This window comes from Saccopteryx bilineata, chromosome 6, assembly GCF_036850765.1.
Source record: "Saccopteryx bilineata isolate mSacBil1 chromosome 6, mSacBil1_pri_phased_curated, whole genome shotgun sequence".
In the NCBI taxonomy this organism is placed as follows: domain Eukaryota; kingdom Metazoa; phylum Chordata; class Mammalia; order Chiroptera; family Emballonuridae; genus Saccopteryx; species Saccopteryx bilineata.
The window spans coordinates 33,587,661-33,598,674 of NC_089495.1; the positions used below are offsets into that span (position 1 = coordinate 33,587,661).

At 44.3% G+C, this 11,014-nt stretch overlaps 1 protein-coding gene and 1 pseudogene across 2 annotated transcripts in view; one reads left to right on the forward strand and one right to left on the reverse strand.

The window, feature by feature from the left end:
* The window catches only part of IKBKB (inhibitor of nuclear factor kappa B kinase subunit beta), a 64,253-nt gene extending 59,140 nt beyond the window's left edge, over positions 1–5,113 (forward strand). For both annotated transcript variants that reach the window (XM_066234463.1, XM_066234461.1), the window contains 2 exons: positions 685–775; positions 2,623–5,113. In XM_066234463.1, coding sequence (XP_066090560.1) covers positions 685–775; positions 2,623–2,688 — 157 coding nt within the window. In that variant the 3' untranslated portion in view covers positions 2,689–5,113. The remainder of the gene's footprint in view (positions 1–684; positions 776–2,622) is intronic.
* Positions 5,114–8,809: 3,696 nt separating this feature from the next.
* On the reverse strand, positions 8,810–10,995 carry LOC136308133 (STING ER exit protein pseudogene; annotated as a pseudogene).
* Positions 10,996–11,014: the final 19 nt, after the last annotated feature.

The window sequence follows — 11,014 nt, forward strand, 5'->3', positions numbered from 1 at the left end:
GAGCTGGCACTGAGCCTTTTACCCAATTATTAGCCCTGTAGGTGAGGCTAGACAAAAAGGTGCCCTGTGTTCCTTCCATAAGATGCCACACTTTGCAAGATGAGAGGACACTGCCTTCCTGGATTTGTCATATTCCCTCCACTAATATACTCAGAAATCTACAGAAGTCATCCTGGGAGCACAGGGAGCCGATTGTTTCCCCACGCCATAGAGCTGAGGCTAGAAAGGGCAGGTGGCCTACTATACTCTACCCTGTCTCACCATGGGCCATCTTGATAGGACATGTGCATTGTCGTTAGAAAGGAGAGAGCACAGATCACATGAATCAGTTCCCTGATCTGCTTTTCCTCGGATCTCAAGGAATTGGGGAATTCTGGTGAATTACTTGAGGGTGTGTGTGTGTGTATTCCCCCCCCCCCCAAATTGGAAATAGGTGAGTTGGGAGTTATCTTTACATTTTGGGAGTTTGGAGAGAATTAATAAATTCAGCTATCTAGTTAAGTCCAAAAGAGCTCTTTTACTTATAACTCTTTTATTAAGCAGGGACCTGTTTGCTTTTTCACATTAAATAATTCTTAATTTAAAAATCTTGTCAAAAGCTCTTAAGCATAGTTTTTAAACAGTTGTATTATCGTTGAAAAAATAATACTGACCACGTTCTAATAACTTGTTCCTTTTCTTTAGTGAAGAACTGGTGGCCGAAGCACATACTCTCTGCACCCAGCTAGAAAGCGCAATGCAAGACACTATGAAAGAGCAGGACCTGAGTTTACGGGTAACGGCCTGTGTGAACCCCAGCTACTCTATGTCCCTCAGCAGCAGACGAGAAAACAAAACTGGAAAGGCAATGCAGTGTTTTCCCTATCTCAGTATAGTCTTAGGATTTTCCAGTACAGTTGACCCTTAAACAATGTGGGGATAGGGGGTGCCAACCCCCTGCACAGTCGAAAGTCCACGTATAACTTTTTTTTTTTTTTTTTTTTTTCTTTTTTCATTTTTCTGAAGCTGGAAACAGGGAGAGACAGTCAGACAGACTCCCGCATGCGCCCGACCGGGATCCACCCGGCACGCCCACCAGGGGCGACGCTCTGCCCACCAGGGGGCGATGCTCTGCCCATCCTGGGCATCGCCATGTTGCGACCAGAGCCACTCTAGCGCCTGGGGCAGAGGCCACAGAGCCATCCCCAGCGCCCGGGCCATCTTTGCTCCAATGGAGCCTTGGCTGCGGGAGGGGAAGAGAGAGACAGAGAGGAAAGCGCAGCGGAGGGGTGGAGAAGCAAATGGGCGCTTCTCCTGTGTGCCCTGGCCGGGAATCGAACCCGGGTCCTCCGCACGCTAGGCCGACGCTCTACCGCTGAGCCAACCGGCCAGGGCTACGTATAACTTTTGACTCCCCAAAAACGTAACTATGAATAGCCTACTGTTGACCTGAAGCCTTACTGATAACATGAACAGTTGATTAACATGTATTTTGCATATATATTATATACTGTATTCTTAAAGTAAGCTAGAGAAAAGAAATACATTTACTGTATTTTCCTTATGTATAAGTGCAAAAAGGTGTTGTTCAAGAGTCAACTGTGCATATTATTACTCACCATGATCATAATAATGCCAACAATTATTAAATGGGCACAAGTACTTTATGTGCATTATCTCCTTTAATCCTTACTACACTTGATATTTATGAGGAAGGTAACATTATTCTCTGAGTCCTCCTCCTTCAACTCCCCCCCTCACTGGGCAACTTTTGTTCCATTGCTTAGCATGTGTGTGTCATGGGTGCTGTGCTGGGCTTCAGGGATAAAGCGAGAATCTGTCATGGTCCCACTTCTCAGGAACTCAGAGGTTAGCAGGAGGTAGTACTAGTTATAGAGAAGCTAAACTAAAGAAAAACTAGTACATTTAGACAAAACTAACATTGCTTCAAGGATCCTAAATTATTCCCTCAGATCTTTAGATGGCCTTTTCCTGCCAATACAATCACCTGCTAGTCTTCCGCTAACTTCTTAGTTTTCAGAAGAATCAGAGGAGATACCATTAACTGTAATGATCTGGTATTTATTTAAGCATTGTTTTCTCGTTTAGGATTTCTATATCTGTTTTTGCTGCTCTTCTTCCTCCTGGGACTATATGTTTAATCCTTTCACTGCTAATTTGCATTTATGCCAGAGGAAAAGGAAGTATTACTAGAGCATTTCATCTGGTGAGGTTGGAAATCAATAGTTGAGATTTGTTCTGCTCCTAGATCATGCTATACTCCTATAGCCACAGGGTCTTTGCATGTGCTTTTGCTCCACCTGGAATGCCCTTGGTACCACCTACCTCAATGGGCATAAATAAGTACTGTGAGTACAAATAACACTAAAATTGTCTTTCCAGTTTTAATAGTCCAGGAATCTTAGGGACTCCAAGCTAGTCCAAAGAAAAGATCCTGTACAGTTTTGAATATGTCTCAAGCTCAAAGGGTACCCTGCAATAACAATTTATTATTATAAAATGTTATTAATGGGAGGTTTAAATTTCCTTCTAAATTGTGATGGTGGTTGCCTCCTGGAAAAGAAAAACAACCTGAGGTGTACTGGTGGCCACTGTATTTTTAACCTGCCTGTTGACTTTCAGTCTCTAGACTGGAGCTGGTTACAGACGGAGGAGGAAGAGCAGAATAGCTTGGAGCAGGCCTCGTGACTGCGTGGGTGGCCTTGACCACCTTCAGGGGCTCCCTGGCCTGAGGCTTTCCCACAGTGGCCCCGCTGTATAGATGTCCAGGCAGTCTTTGGCACCCAGATGGAGATCTTCTCACTTCCCCCACAGTTGTGACATTGACTGTGGACCAAGGGTGTGGCCCTCCATGTGCACTGCCAACAACTTGTCTGTACACTGGAATTCCTCCATCGCAGAGGCGCAGCAAACATGGATGAGCATTAGGGAAACTAAACCGCAGCGGCTCCTTCCTCTGCTCGGAAAACAGTGCTCAAGTACAGTTGCCCCACAGACCGCTGGACAGATGTCTAATGTGAACTTCTTAGGACAAAGTATCGACAGCACTTGGTGCCAGCCTGTCCTCTCGTGACCCGTCCTGATCTCTAGAGGCCCTGACCCACAGGCCCTCACAGTTAGTGTTCCATTGGATTCAGCATCTCTTGAACAGACTTTTAAACCTTGGACTTGGCCTGGCCCCACTGCTCTCTTCCTTTTTTCCCTTCACTGCTGCTAAAATATTCCTTTTACCTACACTTTGGTGGTTATCCACCTTTCGGCAAAGTTGTAGATGAATGCCGAGCTCCGCCGATCTGGAGTCCTTTAAGCCTCAGAGTGACTCACTAGAGCCAGGAGGGAAGAGCAGCTCCCTTTCTTTGATCCCAAAGGTTATTTGGGGTTGAGTTATCATGAAGAAAAGAAGAAAAGGCTACCTAGTGCCTGACTGGTGGTGGATAAAGCGCTGACCGGGAATGCTGAGGTCGCTGGTTCGGAGCCCTGAGGTCACAGGCTTGTCAGCATGGGGTCACTGGCTTGAACAAGAGACACTGGATGGCCCTAGTCAAGGCACAGATGAGAAACTCAGTGCACAGTTAAAGAGAAAGCAACTATGAGTTGATGCTTCTCACCCTCTCTCTCCCTTCCTGTCTCTCTCTCACTCTCTCTTAAAAAAAAAAAGAAGAAAAGGTTACCTGTCACCCACTGACCTGCTGACCATCATGCCCACACCAGGATGTGTCCTGTCCTTGGTTAGACACATCTGTGTGTGGCGGTGGTGGGATGGGAAGTCCCTGCCTTTCATAGCAACTAGCAGTATTATTAAATTGGTTTATTTAAAAAAATCTTTCTGTATCTTATAATATGACTCAAGCACTTATACTGGGTTTCACAACCCATTTTTACAGTACTTCTGGTTAGGACTTATGCCCTCATACCCAACTTAATGAAAACTTGATAACAGTGCCGTGGTACTAGCACTGCTCTTTGCCATGTCAAAGAACTTCACCTTTATCTAAAATCAGGAAAGCAAAACGAGTTCAGCTGATCACAAAAATGAATTTGGAGAAGAAAGTGGGAATAGAAGAGTTTCACAAAGTAGCTTCCATGGAAATAGTACAGAAGGATTTCATGGTCAAGTTGTTTTGGAAACGCTTCATGCTTTCATTGCCTCTTGGAGCCACACTGGACACCAGTACATTAAACTAATCATGTCTTCACTAAAGCAACAGGAACCTCTGACAGCTCCCTTGTCCCACTTGTCTGTCTTCTGTTGGCCTGAGAGTTTTCTTTTGTTTTTGGATTCCCCATATGTAAGACAGGCCCGACACATAATGTGCCTCCTCCCACTCTCTTCTAACTTCAAGCCAGTCTAGGCATTCTCCCTCTGTTCCGGTGTATCTGTTCCTTTGGGGAGCAGACCAGGTTTTATTAACATTATACATAGTGCCTCATTCTGAGTAAGGCTTAATATATTTGTTGAATGGATAAGTGGCTGAATATCAATCAATAAACTATCTGGGGAAAAAATATTTTTTTAAATAAAGTAAGGTTTTTGTATAACGTTTCATTTAATGTCATTTTGCTATAATGTTGATGAGATACTGTGGGTATTACCTTTGTTTCTATCAATTAACTTCTGGTAAAATTGGTTTTGTTATACGTATGCCATTTTGCTTAAAGTTACAGAATCTACCGATGATATTTTGTTGGTATCACGATTTGTTGAAATGATAACATATCTTAGGGTGATCAACTTATCTTGGATTTCCCAGAACTTTCCTGGTTTTAGCCCAGAAAGTTCTGTATCCCAGCAAACTTAGTCCCTGCCAACCTGAGATGATTAGCTATCCTACATTGATGTGTCCATATCCTGTGTAATTCGGAGTATTTCAGCAAAATTGCAATTTACAATATCTAACAAGAACCTGTTGAGCACCTCTATGTGGCAAACAAAAATTAATTCCTCCTGCCTGATCTGTGGTGGTGCAGTGGGTAAAGTGTCAACCTGGAATGCTGAAGTTGCCAGTTTGAAACACCAGGTTACCTGGTCAAGGCACATACAAGAAGCAACTACTATAAGTAGATGCTTCCTGCTCCTCTCTCTCTCTCTCTCTCTCTCTTCTCTCTCTCAAATCAATAAATAAAAATCTTTAAAAGAAAAAGAATTTACAAAAATTAACTGCTTACTTTCATGGCGCTTACGTTGGTGGGAAAAGGGGTAGACCAAGGAATAAATAATAGGCAAGTAACACATTTAAGTTTTAAATATTTGCGGAGGACCCGGGTTCGATTCCGGCCAGGGCACACAGGAGAAGCGCCCATTTGCTTCTCCACCCCTCCGCCGCGCTTTCCTCTCTGTCTCTCTCTTCCCCTCCCGCAGCCAAGGCTCCATTGGAGCAAAGATGGCCCGGGCACTGGGGATGGCTCTGTGGCCTCTGCCTCAGGCACTAGAGTGGCTCTGGTCGCAACATGGCGATGCCCAGGATGGGCAGAGCATCGCCCCCTGGTGGGCAGAGCGTCGCCCCTGGTGGGCGTGCCGGGTGGATCCCGGTCAGGCGCATGCGGGAGTCTGTCTGACTGTCTCTCCCTGTTTCCAGCTTCAGAAAAATGAAAGAAAGAAAAAAAAAAAAGTTTTAAATATTTTCAGTGCTATGAATAAAATAAAACATAGTAATAGGGGGAGAGTGCCTAAGTGTTATGAAGGAATTTGACAAGGATGTGACTACTGAGCTGAGGTTTGAATGATGAGAAGAAGGCAGCCAGGCAAAGGCCTGACAAGTGAGAGAAGAGCCTGAAGCAGGTACGTGTGTGTACTAAATCATGGTGTGTGTGTACTAAACAAAGGGAAAGTGGGAAATAGGAGAGGTGGGAGCGGGTAAATCACAGTAGGCCTTGGCAGCTGTGGAAAGGAGTATGGATTTTATTCTAAGTACCGGGTACTTAAGCAAATGAATGACATATTCTGATGTACTTTTTTTTTTTTTTTTAATTGTTCTATTTGGAGTGAACAAGAGCAGAAGCAGGAAGGCCACCTGAGGAGTCTGTGGCAGTAATTGGGAAGGGAGATTATGGTAGAGTGCCCCCTGGAGACAGATCAGATAAAACTTGCTGACAGACTGGATGTACAGTGTGAAAGAACAACTAAGAATGGCTCCTACGGGGCCCTGGCCAGGCAACTCAGTAGAGAGAGCATCATCCTGCCACGCCGAGGTAGGTTTGATCCCTGGCCGGCCAAGGCACATCCAAGAAGCAACCAGCGAGTGCACAGCTAAATGGGACGACTACGTGGAAGGAGTTGATGCTTCTCTCTTTTTCCCTACACCTTTCAAACCAACGAGGTTAAAATGACCCATAGGGTTTTTACCTCATGGCAAGGTAGATTAAAGTGTCATTAACTAAAAATGCAACCAACTGAATGGGAGATATTTGCAAACAACAGCTCTGACAAGGGGCTAATATCCAAAATATATGAAGAACGCATATAAATCAACACCAAACAAAACAGTGCCATTAGAAAATGGGCAGAGGACCAGAAGAGATTCTTCTCCCAAGAAGACATACAAATGGCCAACAGATACATGAAAAGATGCTCAACTTCACTAGCTATTATTAGGGAAGTACAAATCAAAACTACAGTGAGGTGTCACCTCACACCTGTTAGAATCGTTATCAACAAGTAATAACAAGTGTAGGAAAGGTTGTGGAGAAAAAGGAACCCTCATTCACTGCTGGTGGAAATGTAAACTGGTAGAGCCACTGGTGGAAACCAGTATGGCGGTTTCTCAAAAAATTAAGACTAGAGCTACCATATGATCCAGATCCCTTTTCTGGCTATCTACCCAAAAAACTTGAAAACATTTATTCACAAAGGTAAGTATTCCTATGTTCATTACAGCACTGTTCACAGTGGCTAAGACATGGAAACAACCTGTCTTGTTTGATAGATGATTAAAGAAGATGTGGTAGACATATACTACGGAATACTACTCAGCCATAAGATGAAATACTGCTATTTGTGACAACGTGGATGGGCCCTGAGTATTATGCAAAGTGAAATAAGTCAGAAAAAACTAAGAACTATATGACTTCACTCGTGGGATATAAACCTGGAATTCACAGGCACAGACAAGAGTATAGTGTTAGGCCCTGGCCGGTTGGCTCAGCAGTAGAGCGTCGGCCTGGCATGCGGGGGACCCGGGTTCGATTCCCGGCCAGGGCACATAGGAGAAGCGCCCATTTGCTTCTCCACCCCTGCCCCCTCCTTCCTCTCTGTCTCTCTCTTCCCCTCCTGCAGCCAGGGCTCCATTGGAGCAAAGATGGCCCGGGCGCTGGGGATGGCTCCTTGGCCTCTGCCCCAGGTGCTAGAGTGGCTCTGGTCGCAACAGAGCGACTCCCCGGAGGGGCAGAGCATCGCCCCCTGGTGGGCAGAGCGTCGCCCCTGGTGGGCGTGCCAGGTGGATCCTGGTTGGGCGCATGCGGGAGTCTGACTCTCTCTCCCCGTTTCCAGCTTCAGAAAAATACAAAAAAAAAAAAAAAAGAGTATAGTGTTACCAGAGGGAAGGGGTGAAGGGATAGTAAGGTAAAGGGGCCAAATAAATGGTGACAATACAATTTGACTTTGGGTGGTGAGCACACAATGCAATATACAGATCATATATCACAGTAATGTACACTTGAAACCAATGACACCCAATAATCTTTTTTTAAAAGTCTCATTAACTGAGATGGGGAAGAGTTAAGGAGAAGCTAGTGGGGCAAGAATAAAGAGGGTTTTTTAGAACATTTTATCTTTGAGATACCTATTATGGACAACTAGAGATAACCAGCAGGCAGTTTGTGGGACTAGAGTTCAAGAGAGATCAGGGCTAGAATACAAATTTAGGAATCTTCTAGTTAGACATAGTATTTTAAAAAGTGAAACTGGACAAGGTGGAAAAGCTGGTTAGAAGAGGAAGGCCTGAGCCACTTTCCCATAGAGGCTGGAGAGCAGAGAAGGAGCTGGGAACCAACACACAAAAAACAACAAACTTGAGGAGTGGCTACTACATAGAAGACTAAGGAAGAGGAAAAGGCAGAGTGTATGCTATTTTAGAAGCCATTATTTCATGAAGAAAGTGGTTAAGTGGATCAGATATTAGTGGTTGGTTCAAGAAGATGAGGACAGAGAATTGATTGTTTCCCCTGGATTTTAAGCATTGTTATTATTTTTTTTTTTTCATTTTTCTGAAGCTGGAAACAGGGAGAGACAGTCAGACTCCCGCATGCGCCTGACCGGGATCCACCCGGCACGCCCACCAGGGGCGACGCTCTGCCCACCAGGGGGCGATGCTCTGCCCATCCTGGGCGTCGCCATGTTGCGACCAGAGCCACTCTAGCGCCTGAGGCAGAGGCCACAGAGCCATCCCCAGCGCCCGGGCCATCTTTGCTCCAATGGAGCCTTGGCTGCGGGAGGGGAAGAGAGACACAGAGGGAAAGCGCCGCGGAGGGGTGGAGAAGCAAATGGGCGCTTCTCCTGTGTGCCCTGGCCGGGAATCGAACCCGGGTCCTCCGCACGCTAGGCCGATGCTCTACCACTGAGCCAACCGGCCAGGGCTAAGCATTGTTATTTTTAAAAGTTGGCATAGTATTCATATAAGAAATGATCCCACAATTCCCTAAAATTGTAACATTCATTACTCAGAGGTGAATAAAAACTTTTTTTAGTGAAGAATGATCATTCTTCAGAACAAAATAATATGAACATAGCCTGGAATAGAGATGGATAGGGAAATGAACAGAAAAAAAAATAACTTTTTTTTTTTAAACTTTAAACATTTTATTAAAAGCTACTTTAGAAACTAAAGACATTCAAGTACTGATCTATTCATAGTTTCCACACAACTAAAGGAGTTGATATCAAATGGACAAAAAATAGTAACTCTTTAGAAAGCAGGTCAGATGGACTAAAAGACCTCAATGAATGTAGGAAGCAACATAAAGCCTTCTGCTGGGGCATAAAGGTAGGAACTAGTCCATGCAGTCAAGAAAAAGTTCTTTTGTCTCCTGGTCTAAATGCTTGCCTCTAGTCAAAGAAAGGGTCCTGGTCATTTGAACTGGTTGTCAATTAAAGTCCCCTTCATTTTTGCTTTCCTGGCTTCCAGTTCAGCCAGCTCTTGCAGCCGCCTTTTGCTCATGCCTTTGCGCTCCAGCTGTTTTTCAATCACTTTGGCATTCTGTGCATATGAGTCAGCAACTTCCCTAGCCTCAATCTCCTCTTCCTCTTCATCAATAGTAGACACAGTGACAGAGCTGAACTTGCCCATGTCTTTAGTCCGTTTGGTCATCATCACCTTCTTAGGAGGCTCTTGCTTCTGAGTATATATATTCATTTTTCCAAAACCCTGGCCAAACTTGACTACTGCTCCATCCACAATGAAGGTCACAGGAGCGTTCTTTGGCTGGGACTGGTAGAAGAGTGGCAGTCCACACTTTGCACACTTCTTCCTGTACTGTCGTTCAATGCCTTCAGGCCTGCGAAGATACATTGTCTCCTGGTCTTCTGTGTTACAAAATTTGTGGGCGTGTTTGGCAGCTTCAATCACCCGGGACCGATCCCGGGGCCTCATGGGCAATTTCTCCACCTGACAGTCCAGCACCAGAACCATCTGGCCGCACAAACAGTAGTAGACATGGAGAGGCTTCTCGCCATCCTCATATTCCTCCCGGTCCCGTGTGTAGGAGCAGGCAACTGACCGGGACACCACTTTAGGCATAGTTCACAGGAGAAGACCACAAACTCAACACCAAAAAATAAGGACCATGCAGAAATCAAGGTGACTTCTAATTGAAGGTGGGAATTAAAGTGTTAAGAAACTTCAGAATAAGCCTTGGCTGGGTAGCTCAGTTGGTTAAAGCATTGTCCCCATGCGCCACGCCTGTGATTCGATCCTGGGTCAGGGCATATACAAGAATCAACCAATGAATGCATAAGTAGATGGATCAACAAGTCGATGTTTCTGTGTCTCCTCTCTCTAAAGTCAATAAATAAAAAAAATACTTATTAAAAAAAAGCTTCAGAGTCAAGTTAAAAGGCAAGGCATAAGGGGAAAACACAAATATTTACAAAATCCATAAAAATAGTGTACAAAAAGGGTTAGTACTAATGTTAAAAAAAATCTAGCAATTTAATAAACTACCCCCTAAGAAAAATGAAAGCTATAAATAGGAAATTCACAAAAGAAATACAAATGCCCAATAAATATAACTGAAGATGTACACTGATATTGTAAGAACCAAAAAAAAAAAACGGCCAAGCACAACCTAGTCAAAGAAACTTTAATGCATTACTCTATTATTAAAAAATAATGGGAATTTAAAAAGGACTGGATTAGAAGACTTGGAAATAAATGTCATAAAATATTAATAGTAGAATAGTTTCGTTCATTAAGGTAAGCACTTCTCCCTTCCTAGTTTTTTTTTTTTTTTTTTTTTTTCATTTTGGCCCCTACCGCAAAAGGCGGGGGAACAAAAAGTAAAATGTCTTTAGACTTTGGTTGGCATATCTGCTAAAAAGTGTCTCGCAGGACTCCTAAATTATCGGCATATTTCATTCCGGCCTCGTGCTGCACCTAGTACAGAACGCCGTTGCAGTGTGGATTGCGCTATATTCTTACAGAAAGTTTTGGTTGTAAGTGCGACCCTGGTGTTGCCTCATATCACGTATAAAATACGTCATGAGTTCAATAACTACTATTGTGCACACATAAAATGTGCACAGAACAGTCTTCAGTATTCTCTCTCCCATCCCACCCACCATCTTAAGTTTTGACTTGAGACAAAAGTCCAACTCCTATATTTCCCCATTCCAGGGAGAGGATTACAGAGAAACGTACGGCGAAAACAGGTACGTCTGAGGTTAGAAATCCAAGTCTTCCTACAGGAACCCCATTGAGATGTAATTCTGAGGCGGCTACTGGTCCTCCCGCCAAAACTCAAGTTTCAAGTCGCCTCCAACCAGGTCGCCTCCACCTTCACGGTTCCCTCGTCTCAGCCGCGG